The sequence below is a fragment of the Oncorhynchus clarkii genome, chromosome 6 (genome assembly GCF_045791955.1).
Source record: "Oncorhynchus clarkii lewisi isolate Uvic-CL-2024 chromosome 6, UVic_Ocla_1.0, whole genome shotgun sequence".
NCBI classification, from domain to species: domain Eukaryota; kingdom Metazoa; phylum Chordata; class Actinopteri; order Salmoniformes; family Salmonidae; genus Oncorhynchus; species Oncorhynchus clarkii.
The window spans coordinates 12,925,739-12,945,024 of NC_092152.1; the positions used below are offsets into that span (position 1 = coordinate 12,925,739).

The window sequence follows — 19,286 nt, forward strand, 5'->3', positions numbered from 1 at the left end:
CAGACAGAGAGAGAGATAAAGACAGACAGACAGACAGAGAGAGAGAGATAAAGACAGACAGACAGACAGAGAGAGAGAGATAAAGACAGACAGACAGACAGAGAGAGAGAGAGAGAGAGATAAAGACAGACAGACAGACAGACAGACAGACAGACAGAGAGAGAGAGAGAGATAAAGACAGACAGACAGACAGACAGACAGACAGACAGACAGACAGACAGACAGACAGACAGACAGAGAGAGATAAAGACAGACAGACAGACAGACAGAGAGAGAGAGATAAACAGACAGACAGACAGACAGACAGACAGACAGACAGACAGACAGACAGACAGAGAGAGATAAAGACAGACAGACAGAGAGAGAGAGAGATAAAGACAGACAGACAGACAGAGAGAGAGAGATAAAGACAGACAGACAGACAGAGAGAGAGAGATAAAGACAGACAGACAGACACAGAGAGAGAGATAAAGACAGACAGACAGACAGACAGACAGAGAGAGAGAGATAAAGACAGACAGACAGACAGACAGACAGAGAGAGATAAAGACAGACAGACAGACAGACAGAGAGAGAGAGATAAAGAGACAGACAGACAGAGAGAGAGAGATAAAGACAGACAGACAGACAGAGAGAGAGAGAGAGAGAGAGATAAAGACAGACAGACAGACAGACAGACAGACAGACAGACAGAGAGAGAGAGATAAAGACAGACAGACAGACAGACAGACAGACAGACAGACAGACAGACAGAGAGAGAGAGAGAGATAAAGACAGACAGACAGACAGACAGACAGACAGACAGACAGAGAGAGAGATAAAGACAGACAGACAGAGAGAGAGAGAGAGATAAAGACAGACAGACAGACAGAGAGAGAGAGATAAAGACAGACAGACAGACAGAGAGAGAGAGATAAAGACAGACAGACAGACAGAGAGAGAGAGATAAAGACAGACAGACAGACAGAGAGAGAGAGATAAAGACAGACAGACAGACAGAGAGAGATAAAGACAGACAGACAGACAGACAGAGAGAGAGAGATAAAGACAGACAGACAGACAGAGAGAGAGAGATAAAGACAGACAGACAGACAGACAGACAGACAGACAGACAGACAGACAGACAGAGAGATAAAGACAGACAGACAGACAGACAGACAGAGAGAGAGATAAAGACAGACAGACAGACAGACAGAGAGAGAGAGATAAAGACAGACAGACAGAGAGAGAGAGATAAAGACAGACAGACAGACAGAGAGAGAGAGATAAAGACAGACAGACAGACAGAGAGAGAGAGATAAAGACAGACAGACAGACAGAGAGAGAGATAAAGACAGACAGACAGACAGACAGAGACAGACAGACAGACAGACAGAGAGAGAGAGAGATAAAGACAGACAGACAGACAGACAGACAGACAGACAGACAGAGAGAGAGAGAGATAAAGACAGACAGACAGACAGACAGACAGACAGAGAGAGAGATAAAGACAGACAGACAGACAGACAGAGAGAGAGATAAAGACAGACAGACAGACAGAGAGAGAGAGATAAAGACAGACAGACAGACAGAGAGAGAGAGATAAAGACAGACAGACAGACAGAGAGAGAGAGATAAAGACAGACAGACAGACAGAGAGAGAGATAAAGACAGACAGACAGACAGACAGAGAGAGAGAGATAAAGACAGACAGACAGACAGAGAGAGAGAGATAAAGACAGACAGACAGACAGAGAGAGATAAAGACAGACAGACAGACAGACAGACAGACAGACAGACAGACAGAGAGAGATAAAGACAGACAGACAGACAGAGAGAGAGAGATAAAGACAGACAGACAGACAGACAGACAGACAGACAGACAGACAGACAGACAGACAGAGAGAGAGAGATAAAGACAGACAGACAGACAGAGAGAGAGAGAGATAAAGACAGACAGACAGCCAGAGAGAGAGAGAGAGAGAGATAAAGACAGACAGACAGAGAGAGAGAGATAAAGACAGACAGACAGACAGACAGACAGACAGACAGACAGACAGACAGACAGACAGAGAGAGAGAGGTATAGGTAGAGAGAGAGGTAGAGAGAGAGAGAGAGAGAGAGAGGGGGGTAGAGAGAGAAGTGAGAAAAGCAGCATGTGGAAGACATTTGACTAGATTTCCCCACTTGAAAACTCCTCTGGCACTATCTGCACCCTCTGTGGATGTTTTAAACAGACGGAGGCTACAGAGTAAATTATTGGAGGATTGTGGGTTTGGCTGTCAAACTGGACAGACTGGGATGAACAACACCAACTCTAGCAGCTGTTGGACTTGGACAGCCGCACTGTGAGAGTCTGGCCTAAGTAGCTTTAAGAGTGTTCTTCACATGCAGCACGGTGTGTGAGTGTATCGTTTTACACTAAATGTATTTGGGAGTGTGAGTGTATCGTTTTACACTAAATGTATTTGGGAGTGTGAGTGTATCGTTTTACACTAAATGTATTTGGGAGTGTGAGTGTATCGTTTTACACTAAATGTATTTGGGTGTGTGAGTGTATCGTTTTACACTAAATGTATTAGGGAGTGTGAGTGCGGGTGTGTGTGTGCATGCATCAAAAGCGCACACTCTATCATTGCCATCTTAGGCTTCCTTATCTTCCCACTGCACTTAAAAACCTGCACTAATTGCCTCATTATAGATCTATTAGGTCATGCAGACCTCACCAAGGAGTCGGGTTTCAGACCTCACCAAGGAGTCGGGTTTCAGACCTCACCAAGGAGTCGGGTTTCAGCACTTTTGTTTTTTTTACCATAACGTTTTGACCTTAACACGTAGCAGTCAACATAAACCATAACACAGCGGTATCAAAAGAGCACCTAGAACTACAAATACCAGATCCTACGCAGATCCAGGCCTCTTTGCTGCAGTAGCACAGACAAAGACAACAGAGCAGAAGAGGGCTGTCTGTGCAGCAGGTTTCTAGGCCAGAGGCCATCATACCCAATCACTTACTGTTGGAATGTTTGCTTGTCAGTGAGCTGCTGACTTTACAGAGGGAGAAATAGAAACGTACATACATTTCAATAGCCGTATAGAAGTCTTTTTAAAAGAGCATCAACTGTTATGCTCACATGTTCAGTGCTTCAGTTCTAATACATTAAGAGTTCTCTTTCCCAGGGCCCGTATCCACAAAGCGTCTCAGAGTAGGAGTGCTGATCTAGGATCCGATCTCCCACCTGTCCATGTAATGTTATTCATTATCATCTAAAAGATTAAATTGATTCTAAATCAGCCCTCCTACTCTGGGAGGCTTTGTGGATACCACTTTACCCAAATTCTAATCGATTCACATGGCTTCACTCACTCAGTTGACTCACATCACATCTCTTCACACAAAATCAAAGCGATGGATAATAGCACATGAATCATTGATGAGTCTATTCACACCAGTTCTAGCACACTGATATGACTCATTGATGAGTCTATTCACACCAGTTCTAGCACACTGATATGACTCATTGATGAGTCTATTCACACCAGTTCTAGCACACTGATATGACTCATTGATGAGTCTATTCACACCAGTTCTAGCAAACTGATATGACTCATTGATGAGTCTATTCACACCAGTTCTAGCACACTGACATGAATCATTGATGAGTTTATTCATGCCAGTTCTAGCACACTGATATGACTCATTGATGAGTCTATTCACACCAGTTCCAGCACACTGATATGAATCATTGATGAGTTTATTCACACCAGTTCTAGCACACTGATATGACTCATTGATGAGTCTATTCACACCAGTTCTAGCACACTGACTCCTCACCTCCTTTGTTCTTGAAGTACTCTGTGTCTTTCCACATGAGAGGGATCCGCAGGTCTGCAATGACAAAGGACAGTCAGAGAAATCCGTCACAAATGTAAGATATACACAACCACAAACTCATACCACACACACACACACAATCTTTTATCTCCTCCACCAGGCAGTCACTGTCATAAGGCGCGCGTCCGCGCTTGTGTGTATGATGATGAAGCCCATGCTCTGCACTGAGCTTACTCGCTAAACGGCTTCCTGTCGACCCAGTCAATCAATGATAAGTCATAACTTCTGTTCATCAACTGTGTGTGTGTGTGTGTGTGTGTGCCCCTCCAGCTGTGAGCAGTCCGAAGCAGACAGACAGACCTCAGAGCCCCGTCCTCCTGTCCTCCCACTGAACCAGTGCAGTTCATCATAATCCTTTAATTACCTCTTCTCTCTCCTACTCCCACCCTCATCCTTTTATGTAAGTTTATTATGATCCCCATTGGCTTTGCCGAAGCAGCAGCTACACTTCGTAGGTCTACAAAAAACATGACAAGTAACAAAACATTGATAGACAAGGAAAGTCACACAAATGTAAAATACAACGATATCCAAACAATGCAACTAAAACATTATACAAACAATACAACTAAAACAAATTATGTGTGTGTTAGAGAGTGTGTTAAGAGTGTGCCCTCACAGTCTCCGCCTTTCCATTAGTTGTTATTTTGTATCAAAGGTCCTTTTGTATTAAAGGTCATTTTGCTGTTTGCTTGAGTAATGGGAGATGGAAGGGAGTTCCATGCTATCATGGCTCTGTATAAAACTATGCGTTGCTGTCAATTCCTTTTGGACTTGGGGAACGTGAAGAGACCCCTGGTGGCATGTCTTGTGGGGTATGTACGGGTGTCTGAAGAGACCCCTGGTGGCATGTCTTGTGGGGTATGTACGGGTGTCTGAAGAGACCCCTGGTGGCATGTCTTGTGGGGTATGTACGGGTGTCTGAAGAGACCCCTGGTGGCATGTCTTGTGGGGTATGTACGGGTGTCTGAAGAGACCCCTGGTGGCATGTCTTGTGGGGTATGTATGGGTGTCTGAGCTGAATGTTATTTGATTATGCAGACACTCTGGAATTTGTCACAGTATTCCTAAAAGAAAACTAGAAGAGAAGCAGATAATCTCTCGTCAACCAGGAAAGGCTGGCATGCATGTTGTTGATGTTAGTTCTCTATGTGCTGTTAAGGGCAAGGTGTGCTGCTCTGTTCTGAGCCAGCTGCAGCTTTGCTAGGTCTTTCTTTGCAGTACATGACCATATTACCAGACAGTTATCAAGATAGGACAAGACCAAAGCCTGAACAACTAGTACAGTAGACTTTTGTCTAATGATAATTGACCATCCAATGTTATACCTAGGAGTTTTGCTTCCTCAACTTGCGCAATGATCACGCCCTTTAATGAGTAGGAGTATGTTTACATGCAAACAATAATGAGACTATTGTGGATAGTCAGATTAATATAATAGTTCAAATTAAAACGTTTACATGCTTTGGAAGAAGAACGATTTCCTTAATAATCCTGTTTACATGGACACATCTGAAATCAGGTTACCTGATGGCACTCTGATCAATGCCGAAAATCACCAATTAAACTAAACGTTCTACCACAGCGACCATGTTATTTTTGGGAAGCATGTTTGATTCTGAGTTCGGACATAATATATCATGTTTGTTTGTGAAAACTACTTCTAAGACTCGTACATTCAGTTGTTCCGACTTCACTCGCGCTAAAGAGGGAGATTTGAGCTCCCGGTGCTGGCACATGAGCAGATCAGATACACCACTGGAATGCCCATTAAGATGTTTACACGTCATGATAATTCAAAAGATTTCCCAGAAAAGGTGTTTTAATAGGTGCAGAGGTAGAGGTAGAAGAGGGAGGGAGCGAGTGAGGGGCAGGGCCAGAAGAAGGAGGGGCAGGGCCAGAAGAGGGAGGGGCAAAGCCAGGAGAGGGGCGAAGGAGGGGCAGGGGTAGAAGAGGGAGGGGCAGGGCCAGGAGAGGGAAGGGTTGAGGGGCAGGGCCAGGAGAGATGTGTTTTAATAAACAGATGCTTATTTAGATTTTGACCGTACACCGATTAATATAAGTAGAATAAGGTGTTTACATGACTATTGCATAATCTGCCTACTGGCATAATCAGTTGAATATCGAATTATTACTGTGAGCTCACTGGCTTTGGGTGCTGACATGTAGAGTGTGGAATCAGCCGCATACATAGTCATTCTAGCTTTGTGTAAGACCAGTGGCAAATCATTTGTAAAAATAGAGAAGAGTAACGTTCCAAGGCAACTGCCCTGAGGGACACCACATTGTACATATCTGATGTTAGAGAAGCTTCCATTGAATAATATTCAGTTTTTTTCGTTGATAAACAACTCTGTAGTGAAATAGTCATTGAAATGATTGGCAATATCGAAAGGTTTTGTTATAAATAAACCATCACCTTCAATGAACGATGGAGAATAATTGGGTTTTCTGCCCATGATATCATTTAAGGTACTCCAAAGTATTTTTCCATTGTGCTTTATGTCATTTATCTTTATTTGGTAATACAAGTTATTTTTCTTTGTGTTAAGTTTAGTCACAACATTTCTCCATTGACAATATGTCAACCAATCAGATGAGCAGCATAACTTGTTTGCCACCTCTTTTGCATAATTTCTTTAAACCATAACATTTTTAAATCCTCACCACTCGTTCCCTCCCCCTCCACACCTAACGTCATCCTCACCCCTTATCCCCCAAACCCATTCCTCCCTCTCCCCCAACCCTTAATTCCTTATCCCCCCAACCCATTCCTCCCTCTCCCCAAACCCATTCCTCCCTCTCCCCTCAAACCCATTCCTCCCTCTCCCCTCAAACCCATTCCTCCCTCTCCCTTCAAACCCATTCCTCCCTCTCCCTTCAAACCCATTCCTCCCTCTCCCTTCAAACCCATTCCTCCCTCTCCCTTCAAACCCATTCCTCCCTCTCCCCTCAAACCCATTCCCCCCTCCCCCCAACCCTTAATTCCTTATCCCCCCAACCCATTCCTCCCTCTCCCCAAACCCATTCCTCCCTCTCCCCTCAAACCCATTCCTCCCTCTCCCCTCAAACCCATTCCTCCCTCTCCCTTCAAACCCATTCCTCCCTCTCCCTTCAAACCCATTCCTCCCTCTCCCTTCAAACCCATTCCTCCCTCTCCCCTCAAACCCATTCCCCCCTCCCCCCAACCCTTAATTCCTTATCCCCCCAACCCATTCCTCCCTCTCCCCAAACCCATTCCTCCCTCTCCCCTCAAACCCATTCCTCCCTCTCCCCTCAAACCCATTCCTCCCTCTCCCTTCAAACCCATTCCTCCCTCTCCCTTCAAACCCATTCCTCCCTCTCCCTTCAAACCCATTCCTCCCTCTCCCCTCAAACCCATTCCCCCCTCCCCCCAAACCATTCCTTCTCTCCCCCCAAACCCAGTCGTCCCTCCCCCCAAACCCATTCCTCTCTCCCCTCAAACCCATTCCTCCCTCTCCCCTCAAACCCATTCCTCCCTCTCCCTTCAAACCCATTCCTCCCTCTCCCTTCAAACCCATTCCTCCCTCTCCCTTCAAACCCATTCCTCCCTCTCCCTTCAAACCCATTCCTCCCTCTCCCTTCAAACCCATTCCTCCCTCTCCCCTCAAACCCATTCCCCCCTCCCCCCAACCCTTAATTCCTTATCCCCCCAACCCATTCCTCCCTCTCCCCAAACCCATTCCTCCCTCTCCCCTCAAACCCATTCCTCCCTCTCCCCTCAAACCCATTCCTCCCTCTCCCTTCAAACCCATTCCTCCCTCTCCCTTCAAACCCATTCCTCCCTCTCCCTTCAAACCCATTCCTCCCTCTCCCCTCAAACCCATTCCTCCCTCTCCCCTCAAACCCATTCCCCCCTCCCCCCAAACCATTCCTTCTCTCCCCCCAAACCCAGTCGTCCCTCCCCCCAAACCCATTCCTCCCTCCCCCAAACCCATTCCTCCCTCTCCCTTCAAACCCATTCCTTCTCTCCCCCCAAACCCAGTCCTCCCTCCCCCCAAACCCATTCCTCCCTCCCCCAAACCCATTCCTCCCTCCCCCAAACCCATTCCTCCCTCCCCCAACCCATTCCTTCTCTCCCCCCAAACCCATTCCTCCGTCTCCCCTCCCCTCTCCCCCCAAACCCAGTCCTCCCTCTCCCCCCAAACCTAGTCCTCTCTCTCCCCCCCAAACCCAGTCCTCTCTCTCCCCCCAAACCATTTCTCCCTCATTATACCCCCCCTTTCACTTAGCCTAACCCCTTATCCCACACTCAGCCTTTAAATTAACCCCTTTCCATAACCCACATACCCTCACCCCTCCGTAGTGGGGGGTCCTCCTTGGAGGGTGGCTATGAGACCCAGAGACGATCTTGCTTATCATCATGAGCCCGCCCCCCTCAGCATGATGAAGTGGACTACATGAAGCTCTGCTATTGGGTAGACATGCAGCTTTCCTTTACATAGGTACACACACACACACACACACACACACACACACACACACCTGGGGCCTACCTGAGATGGCCACCTTTCCTTTACAGGGTAGTCTGTCGTCCGTGGGCCCTGCGTCCGATGACCTAGTAGAAACAGAAAGAAGAGGATGACAACAACGGAAAATCTAATTGTAAACCCTGCTCAATTGCCCACTCAGACCACATTAAATCCTTCACCCTATGGGTAGAGCTCCATTTATGCACCAAGTTCCTACCCCGCCCCCTTGCCCTGCCCGTTTGCCCTCTGACCTTAGTGCAACCCTCTGCATGACCTGGGCCTCCTTCATCCTCTGCAGCTCCGACATGTAGGCCATGATGCGGGTGTTGCAGGTGAGCAGGCTCTTGGAGGCCTCCAGGGCCTGTTCTCTCTGGGAGCACGCAGCCAGCAGCTTACAGGCCCCGTCACGCATCCGGATCTCATGGTCTATTTTCTTCTGGATGTTACTGTCCTGCAGGCAGAAAGAGAGAGGGAGGGAGAGATGGGTTTGGACATTTTACTGACTGGAACAGGGTTGGTCTTTGAGTGTGGAGTGAGACTGTAATAAGAGGGTAAGTGTGACAGTTCAGTTTAAATGTGACAATGACTGCGGAGAAGAGCGTTTGTGTTTATGGGAGAAAGAGGGCAAATGTGTGTGTGTGTGTGTGTGTGTGTGTGTCTCGTGGGCCCATTAATGGGGTGTATTACTGAAAGCATTCTGGTGTCTCTGTGCGTTGAGGCGTGGGTCAGTCGGGGCACAGAGTAGTCAGGAAGAAGCTGTAAATATGCCCTTACACCCTTCTGCCTCCCCTCCGGCACGCAGACACCAAGATGCTTAATCATTTAACGTACACACCTGTCTATATAAGATCCCAGAGTTGACAGTGTAAGTCAGAGCAAAAACCAAGCCATGAGTTCGAAGGAATTGTCTGTGACAGGATTGTGTCGAGGCACAGATCTGGGGAAGGGTACCAAAACATTTCTGCAGCATTGAAGGTCACCAACAACACAGTGGCCTCCATCATTCTTAAATGGAAGAAGTTTGGAAACACCAAGACTCTTCCAAGAGCTGGCCGCCCAGCCAAACTGAGCAATCGGGGGAGAAGGGCCTTGGTCAGGGAGGTGACCAAGAACCCGATGTTCACTCTGACAGACCTCCTGAGTTCCTCTGTGGAGATGGGAAAATCTTCCAGAAGGACAACCATCTCTGCAGGACTCCACCAATAATGTCCTTGTGGTAGAGTGGCCAGACAGAAGCCACTCCTCAGTAAAAGGCACATGAAAGGCACCAGAGAAACAAAATTCTCTGGTCTGATGAAACCAAGCTTGAACTCTTTGGCCTGAATGCCAAACGTCATGTCTGGAGGAAACCTGGCACTATCCCTACGGTGAAGCGCGGTGGCGGCAGCATCATGCTGTGGGGATGTTTTTCAGTGGCAGGGACTGGGAGACTAGTCGGGATCAAGGAAAAGATGGAAGGCGCAAAGTACAGAGAGATCCTTGATGAAAACCTGCTCCAGAGCACTTAGGAACCCAGACTGGAGCGAAGGTTAACCATCCAACAAGACAACGAGCCTAAGCAGACAGCCAAGACAACACAGAAGTGGCATCAGGACAAGTCTCTGAATGTCCTTGAATGGCCGAGCCAGAGCCCAGACTTGAACCCGATCGAACATCTCTGGAAAAATCTGAAAATAGCTGCGCAGCGACGCTAACCATCCAACCTTACAGAGCTTGAGGGGATCTGCAGAGAAGAATGGGAGAAACTCGCCAAATACAGGTGTGCAAAGCTTGTAGCATCATACCCAAGAAGACTTGACGTTGTAATCGCTGCCAAAAGTGCTTCAACAAAGTACTGATAAAAGGGTCTGAATACTTATGTAACTGATTTAAGTTTTTATTTTTAATAAATTAGCAAAAATGTCTAAAAAACTGTTTTTGATTTGTCATTATGGGGTATTGTGTGTAGATTGATGAGGGGAAAAAAACAATTTAATACATTTTAGAATAAGGCTGTACAGTAACAAAATGTACACACACACACACACACACACAGTCACACAGTCAAAAGTTTGGGCACACCTACTCGTTCAAGGGTTTTTTCATTTATTTTTAGTATTTTCTACATTGTAGAATAATAGTGAAGACATCAAAACTATAAAATAACACATATGGGGTCATGTAGTAACCAAAAAAAAGTGTTAAACAAATCAAAATAGATTTTATATTTGAGATTCTTCAAAGTAGCCACCCTTTGCCTTGATGGCAGCTTTGCACACTCTTGGCATTCTCTCAACCAGCTTCATGAGGTAGTCACCTGGAATGCATTTCAATAAACAGGTGTGCCTTGTTAAGGCCGTCATTGTAAATAAGAATTAGTTCTTCACTGACTTGCCTAGTTAAATAATGGTTAAATATATGTATATATTTTTAAAGTTTACCAAGGAGAGAGACAGAGGGGGAGATGATAGAGAGAGAGGGGGATAGAGAACAATATAAAGAGAAGGATGGACCTTAGGGAAAAGCAGGAGAGAGATAGAGAGCAAGATTTGGGTAGAGTGGGCAGGCACAATTAGTCTGCCACAACCACTCCACCAGATCCCTTCCTCTCTCTCTCTCTCTCTCTCCTGCTTTCCCTCGCTACCACACCAAAAGCATGGCTACAGTGAGGGAGGGAGGGGCAGGACCTGGGGAGGGAGGGAGCGAGGGAGGGGCATGGGCAGGAGAGGAAAGCAGTGAGGGGTAGGGCCAGGGGAGGGAGTGAGGGAGGGGCAAGGCCAGGGGAGGGAGTGAGGGAGGGGCAAGGCCAGGAGAGGGGGGAGGGAGAGAAAGGTTAGGGGAGGGTGCAGGAGAGGGAAGGAGCGAGGGAGAGAGCGGGGGAGGGAGCGAGGGTTAGGGTCAGGAGAGAGAGAGAGGGAGTGAGTAAGGGGCAGGGCCAGAAGAGGGAGGGAGTGAGGGGCAGAGGTAGGGGAGGGAGGGAGCGAGGGGCAGAGGCAGGAGAGGGAGGGAGGGTGCGAGGGGCAGAGGGAGGGAGCGAGGGGCGGGAGGGAGGGAGGGAGGGGCAGAGGTAGGAGAGGGAGGGAGGGAGGGAGTGAGGGGCAGAGGTAGGAGAGGGAGGGAGGGAGTGAGGGGCAGAGGTAGGAGAGGGAGGGAGGGAGGGAGGGAGGGAGGGAGGGAGGGAGGGAGGGAGGGAGGGAGGGAGGGAGGGGCAGAGGTAGAGGTAGAAGAGGGAGGGAGCGAGGGAGGGGCAGGGCCAGAAGAAGGAGGGGCAGGGCCAGAAGAGGGAGGGGCAAAGCCAGAAGAGGGGCGAAGGAGGGGCAGGGGTAGAAGAGGGAGGGGCAGGGCCAGGAGAGGGAAGGGTTGAGGGGCAGGGCCAGGAGAGAGAGGGAGTGAGGGGCAGGACCAGGAGAGGGAGGTATTGAGGGGCAAGGCCAGGAGAGGGAGGGATTGAGGGGCAGGGCCAGGAGAGGGAGGTATTGAGGGGCGGGGCCAGGAGAGGGAGGTATTGAGGGGCAGGGCCAGGAGAGGGAGGAATTGAGGGGCAAGGCCAGGAGAGGGAGGGAGCGAGGGGCAGGGCCAGGAGAGGGAGGGAGGGAGCGAGGGGCAGGGCCAGGAGAGGGAGGGAGGGGCAGGGCCAGGAGGGCCAGGAGAGGGAGGGAGGGAGGGAGCAAGGGAGGGGCAGGGCCAGGAGGGCCAGGAGAGGGAGGGAGGGAGGGGCAGGGCCAGGAGGGCCAGGAGGGCCAGGAGAGGGAGGGGCAGGGCCAAGAGAGGCCCCAGGGAACTGTGGGATATGATCATGGGGGCGAGAGGAACGCACATCAGCAGACTGTCATTAACACACAACACATGAGCTCTCTCTCTCTCCTTCACATACACACGCAAGCTTGTCACACGTAAACATACACTTGCAAGCACACACACCCTAGTTTCAAGACATGCACAAAGAAACAGGCTCAGACTTTGTTCGTCTATCCATCCCTCATACACAAACACAGAGACATAGCCTATGCTAACACATACACACAAACACAGAGACATAACCTATGCTAACACATACACACAAACATAGCCTATGCTAACACATACACACAAACACAGAGACATAGCCTATGCTAACACATACACACAAACACAGAGACATAGCCTATGCTAACACATACACACAAACACAGAGACATAACCTATGCTAACACATACACACAAACACAAATTCCACCAGATGCAAATATACAAAAAATAAAATAAAATCACCCAAAACCAATGGCTTGTTCAAGTAGGACAGTGGTTCTCAACCTTTTTCAGTTACTGTCCACCAACAAAATGTTGCTCTACCTGGAGTACTCCTAAAGTACACTTTCATATGCATTTTTACCAGTTAGATTTGGTCTCATGATTCTTCAAGTAGCCCCTATGGATGGGCCAAGTAGCCCCTATGGATGGGCCAAGTAGCCCCTATGGATGGGCCAAGTAGCCCCTATGGATGGGCCAATTAGCCCCTATGGATGGGCCAATTAGTCCCTATGGATGGGCCAAGTAGCCCCTATGGATGGGCCAAGTAGCCCCTATGGATGGGCCAAGTAGCCCCTATGGATGGGCCAATTAGTCTCTATGGATGGGCCAAGTAGCCCCTATGGATGGGCCAAGTAGCCCCTATGGATGGGCCAAGTAGCCCCTATGGATGGGCCAAGTAGCCCCTATGGATGGGCCAAGTAGCCCCTATGGATGGGCCAAGTAGCCCCTATGGATGGGCCAAGTGGCCCCTATGGATGGGCCAAGTAGCCCCTATGGATGGGCCAAGTAGCCCCTATGGATGGGCCAAGTAGCCCCTATGGATGGGCCAATTAGCCCCTATGGATGGGCCAATTAGTCCCTATGGATGGGCCAAGTAGCCCCTATGGATGGGCCAAGTAGTCCCTATGGATGGGCCAAGTAGCCCCTATGGATGGGCCAAGTAGCCCCTATGGATGGGCCAAGTAGCCCCTATGGATGGGCCAAGTAGCCCCTATGGATGGGCCAAGTAGTCCCTATGGATGGGCCAAGTAGCCCCTATGGATGGGCCAAGTAGCCCCTATGGATGGGCCAAGTAGCCCCTATGGATGGGCCAAGTAGTCCCTATGGATGGGCCAAGTAGCCCCTATGGATGGGCCAAGTAGCCCCTATGGATGGGCCAAGTAGTCCCTATGGATGGGCCAAGTAGCCCCTATGGATGGGCCAAGTAGCCCCTATGGATGGGCCAAGTAGCCCCTATGGATGGGCCAAGTAGCCCCTATGGATGGGCCAAGTAGTCCCTATGGATGGGCCAAGTAGCCCCTATGGATGGGCCAAGTAGCCCCTATGGATGGGCCAAGTAGCCCCTATGGATGGGCCAAGTAGTCCCTATGGATGGGCCAAGTAGCCCCTATGGATGGGCCAAGTAGCCCCTATGGATGGGCCAAGTGGCCCCTATGGATGGGCCAAGTAGCCCCTATGGATGGGCCAAGTACCCCCGGGGGGGGGGGGCATTTAGCCTGATCACTAAAAATAGACGGCTGTTTGATAAGGTCCTGAGAACATCATATATGTCATCCTCTGCAGAAACAATAAAAATGATTTCACAGCACTGAACGCCAACTCCTGATGGTTGATAGTTGGTGGAAACAGCATGTTGTTTTTAATTATAACCACTTGGAGTGAATACCTAAACTTAACCCTTTGAGTTGTTTCTGTTTTAACCCTGTAACCAGGCGGAATTGACCCTGTAACCAGGCGGAATTGACCCTGTAACAAGGCGGAATTGACCCTGTAACCACACAGAATTGCCCCTGTAACCACACAGAATTGCCCCGTTAATCACGCGGAATTGACCCTGTAACCACGCGGAATTGACCCTGTAACCACGCGGAATTGACCCTGTAACCACGCGGAATTGACCCTGTAACCACGCGGAATTGACCCTGTAACCACGCGGAATTGACCCTGTAACCACGCGGAATTGACCCTGTAACCACGCGGAATTGACCCTGTAACCACACAGAATTGACCCTGTAACCACACAGAATTGACCCTGTAACCACACAGAATTGACCCTGTAACCACGCGGAATTGACCCTGTAACCACGCGGAATTGACCCTGTAACCACGCGGAATTGACCCTGTAACCACACAGAATTGACCCTGTAACCACGCAGAATTAACCCTGTAACCACGCGGAATTAATGCCTTAAAAATGCCTCATTGGGGTATTTGTGTACCTCCATTAACGATAGCAACGCAGTGGCAAAGCAGTTCAACCACAATCCTGTCCAAGGCACAGACTTCTCCCTCCGGTCTGAGTGTGTTTCCCAGTCTACAGCCAGAGTGCTGAAGTCACCAGGGCCTGAACGAATTCTGCAGTGGTCTAATGGTGGAAGAACCAGAGGCTTTGTCCCAATACATATAGCACTGAACAGAACCAGCAAATGTAATAAACTATCCACAAACAACTCCCAAGACACACACTGGTTGAATCAACTTTGTTCTCACGTCATTTCAAATCAAATCTTATTGGTCACATACACATGGTAAGCAGATGTTATTGTGAGTGTGGTGAAGTGCTTGTGCTTCTAGATCTGACAGTGCAGCAGTATCTAACAAGTAATATCTAACAATTCCACAACAAAACCTAATACGCACAATCTAGTAAAGGAATGGAATGAGAATATATAAGTATAAAATATATGGATGAGCAGTGACAGAGCGGTTAAGATGCAATAGATAGTGAAGGATACAGTATACAATATATACATATGAGATAAGTAATGTGAGATATGTAAACATTCTTAAAGTGGCATTATTAAAGTGAATAGTGTTCCATTTATGAAAGTGGCCAATGATATCAAGTCTGTATGTAGGCAGCCGCCTCTCTGTGCTAGTGGTGGCTGTTTAACAGTCTGATGGCCTTGAGAAAGAAGCTGTTTTTCCAATCTCTCTGTCCCAGCTTTGATGCACCTGTACTGACCTCGCCTTCTGGATGGAAGCGGGGTGAACAGGCAGTGGCCCGGGAGGTTGTTGTCCTTGAGGATCTTTATGGCCTTCCTGTGACATCGGGTGGTGTAGGTGTCCTGGAGGGCAGGTAGTTTTCCCCCGGTGATGCGTTGTGCAGACCGCACCACCCTCTGGAGAGCCCTGCGGTTGTGGGCGGTGTAGTTGCTGTACCAGGCGGTGATACAGCCCGACAGGATGCTCTCAATTGTGCACCTGTAAAAGTTAGTGAGGGTTTTTGGTGACAAGCCACATTTTTTCAGCCTCCTGAGGTGCTGTTGTGCCTTCTTCACTACACTGTCTGTGTGGGTGGACCATTTCAGTTTGTCCGTGATGTGTACGTACAGGAACTGTCCACCTTCTCCACTACTGTCCCATCGATGTGGATAGGGGGGTGCTCCCTCTGCTGTTTCCTGAAGTCCACAATCATCTCGTTTGTTTTGCTGACATTGAGTGAGAGGTTATTTTCCTGACACCACACTCCGAGGGCCCTCACCTCCTCCCTGTAGGCCATCTCATCGTTGTAATCAAGCCTACCACTGTAGTGTCGTCTGCAAACTTGATGATTGAGTTGGAGGCGTGCATGGTCACGCAGTCATGGGTGAACAGGGAGTACAGGAGAGGGCTGAGAACACACCCTTGTGGGGCCCCAGTGTTGAGGATCAGCGGAGTGGAGATGTTATTTCCTACCCTCACTACCTGGGGGCGGCCCGTCAACGAAATTACATTGAACCAACATGGAATAGACGTTTAATTGACGTCTGTGCCCAGTGGGAATGGACGGCTTTAGGCATACGTGCGACTGTGTGTGTTTGTCGGGAGAGTATCAAATCAAATCAACGACATAGTGTGTGACTGCTGCCAGCTGTTCTCATACAAAGGCACTGAGTGTTCCAGTGCAGCTGGGCCCCTGCTCAGAGGGGAGCGGTGTGTGTGGATAGAAAAAGAGGATGTGATTGTATATGTGTGTGTGTGTGTGTGTTATCTGGAGCAGAGACACAGCCTAGGTGTTCTACATAGCAAACTTTCCATGGGTCCAGCTCTTTGAAAGAGTACACTACTAGCTGGGGGTCAGTGGAATTCATGGGTCCAGCTCTATGAAAGAGTACACTACTAGCTGGGGTCGGTGGAATTCATGGGTCCAGCTCTATGAAAGAGTACACTACTAGCTGGGGGTCGTGGAATTCATGGGTCCAGCTCTATGAAAGAGTACACTACTAGCTGGGGGTCGGTGGAATTCATGGGTCCAGCTCTATGAAAGAGTACACTACTAGCTGGGGGTCGGTGGAATTCATGGGTCCAGCTCTATGAAAGAGTACACTACTAGCTGGGGGTCGGTGGAATTCATGGGTCCAGCTCTATGAAAGAGTACACTACTAGCTGGGGGTCGGTGGGGGTCATGGGTGCAGCTCTATGAAAGAGTACACTACTTGCTGGGGGGCGGTGGGGGTCATGGGTGCAGCTCTATGAAAAGAGTACACTACTAGCTGGGGGTCGGTGGAATTCATGGGTGCAGCTCTATGAAAGAGTACACTACTAGCTGGGGGTCGGTGGGGGTCATGGGTGCAGCTCTATGAAAGAGTACACTACTAGCTGGGGGTCGGTGGGATTCATGGGTCCAGCTCTATGAAAGAGTACACTACTAGCTGGGGGTCGTGGAATTCATGGGTCCAGCTCTATGAAAGAGTACACTACTAGCTGGGGGTCGGTGGAATTCATGGGTCCAGCTCTATGAAAGAGTACACTACTAGCTGGGGGTCGGTGGAATTCATGGGTCCAGCTCTATGAAAGAGTACACTACTAGCTGGGGGTCGGTGGAATTCATGGGTCCAGCTCTATGAAAGAGTACACTACTAGCTGGGGGTCGGTGGGGGTCATGGGTGCAGCTCTATGAAAGAGTACACTACTAGCTGGGGGTCGGTGGGGGTCATGGGTGCAGCTCTATGAAAAGAGTACACTACTAGCTGGGGGTCGGTGGAATTCATGGGTGCAGCTCTATGAAAGAGTACACTACTAGCTGGGGGTCGGTGGGGGTCATGGGTGCAGCTCTATGAAAGAGTACACTACTAGCTGGGGGTCGGTGGGGGTCATGGGTGCAGCTCTATGAAAGAGTACACTACTAGCTGGGGGTCGGTGGGGGTCATGGGTGCAGCTCTATGAAAGAGTACACTACTAGCTGGGGGTCGGTGGGGGTCATGGGTGCAGCTCTATGAAAGAGTACACTACTAGCTGGGGGTCGGTGGGGGTCATGGGTGCAGCTCTATGAAAGAGTACACTACTAGCTGGGGGTCGGTGGGGGTCATGGGTGCATGCGTGTGTGAGAGTAGGAATGTTTTAACGTGATGTTTCAAATGCCTTTATCGCGGTCGGTATCGCAAGAATTAAGGTGAGTATTTTTTTTTCTGTTTTTTTTGTCTCGTCTCCTTCACTTCTTCTGTGCACCTTCCCGCTCACACAGACACCAAGCTCCTTCCCCTGCCACTCACAACAACAAAGAGACTAAAGATCACTTCTTCCTCTCTGACGCCAAACAGTTTCAACTCGCTATTTGTATCTGAGGTTTGGTCCGACATAAAATCGGCCATTTGGAAACAGACACACATTATTTTCCTGTAATATAGGAGAACTTAACATTTGTAACGATACCCTTTTTATGTCTCAACTCCCAAAATGTTGAACAGATCTTGAACAGATCATAAATATTATGTGGCTACTCACGAGACCTGTGTTCATTTTCTATCATGCCTGAAACCAGAAGTTGGTGATTATTAGCCAATGTGCATTGTCCATAATTCTGGTTAAATTTGGAACCAAAATGTCATTTTTATAGACAGACTTGAAAGCCAGATCAGTGATTACTACAAATAAGCAGGTTAAACCATTTTGATGAAATAATGCCATTATTAGTGGGTCTGATGGTTGTGGAAGGTTTATATTTAGCCTAGATGTCATTTTACAAGCCCTGAATTCATTAGATTACTGCTGACTGTTTGAAATGCAGTGTATTGACCTATAATTATACAACAAAGCTTATTTAGAGAAAAAGGTTTTAAAAAATCTATATATATATATATATGGTGAATCGCTCACGAGTAAAAACAACAATAATAATACAACAATCTGATTTCAGGCTATATCACCCAGCCCTATGTGAATGTGTATTTGCATGTGTGTGAGGGTTTAGTTTGAAGAGACCAAGCCCGTCCATGGTGAAAGGAAAGTGCCTAAGAGCTTCACAACAACAAGCTCATCCGTTAAGAGTAGAGACTGGCAGCCAAGCCAAGCCCTGCTTACAGACTCACTAAGACCTTCTGGCAGACTCACCCTCATGAACTGAGATTAGCTTGGTTTGTTATCAATTACACAGGGCTAGTACCACTTGTACCTCATAAAGTGTCCTCAAGGCTCAGGTTTTAAAGGTGTGACTAAAATAAGTAGGCTAATCTGAGAAGATACTGAATTTACCAAATTAATTCATTGGCGTGCACATTCAGAGAGTTAAAACCTCCAGAATTGTCTAAAATGACATTCCCAAATCTGAGCTCAAGACCTGAAGCAAGGAAATGCATATTCTTGACACCATTTGAAAGGAAACACTTTGAAGTTTGTGGAAATGTGAAATGAATGTAGGAGAATATAACAGATCTGGTAAAAGATAATACAAAGAAAAAAACATGCGTTTTTTTGTATTTTGTTTTGTACCATCATGCAAGAAATGCAAGAGAAGGGCCTTAATGTATTATTCCAGATGGATCCAATTAACCATCGTTTCTCTGTTCAAAATGTTGTATCAAGAATTCCCAAATGTGCCTAATTGGTTAATTAATAACTTTTCAAGTTCATAACTGTGCACTCTCCTCAAACAATAGCATGGTATTCTTTCACTGTAATTAATAGCTACTGTAAATTGGACAGTGCAGTTAGATTAACAATCATTTAAG

General features: G+C 48.0%; 1 protein-coding gene across 12 annotated transcripts in view; it reads right to left on the reverse strand.

Annotated features, from left to right (window-relative positions):
* The window catches only part of LOC139410635 (rhotekin a), a 106,510-nt gene that overhangs the window by 13,280 nt on the left and 73,944 nt on the right, over nt 1-19,286 (reverse strand). For 9 of the 12 annotated variants that reach the window (XM_071155986.1, XM_071155982.1, XM_071155981.1 and 6 more), the window contains exons 2-4: nt 8,619-8,818; nt 8,392-8,453; nt 3,815-3,868 (exon numbers count right to left, since the gene is read on the reverse strand). In XM_071155986.1, the coding sequence (XP_071012087.1) occupies nt 3,815-3,868; nt 8,392-8,453; nt 8,619-8,818 (316 nt within the window). Of the gene's footprint in view, nt 1-2,994; nt 3,028-3,814; nt 3,869-8,391; nt 8,454-8,618; nt 8,819-19,286 lie in introns of all 12 variants that reach the window. The other 3 variants (XM_071155979.1, XM_071155980.1, XM_071155985.1) reach the window with 1 other exon arrangement.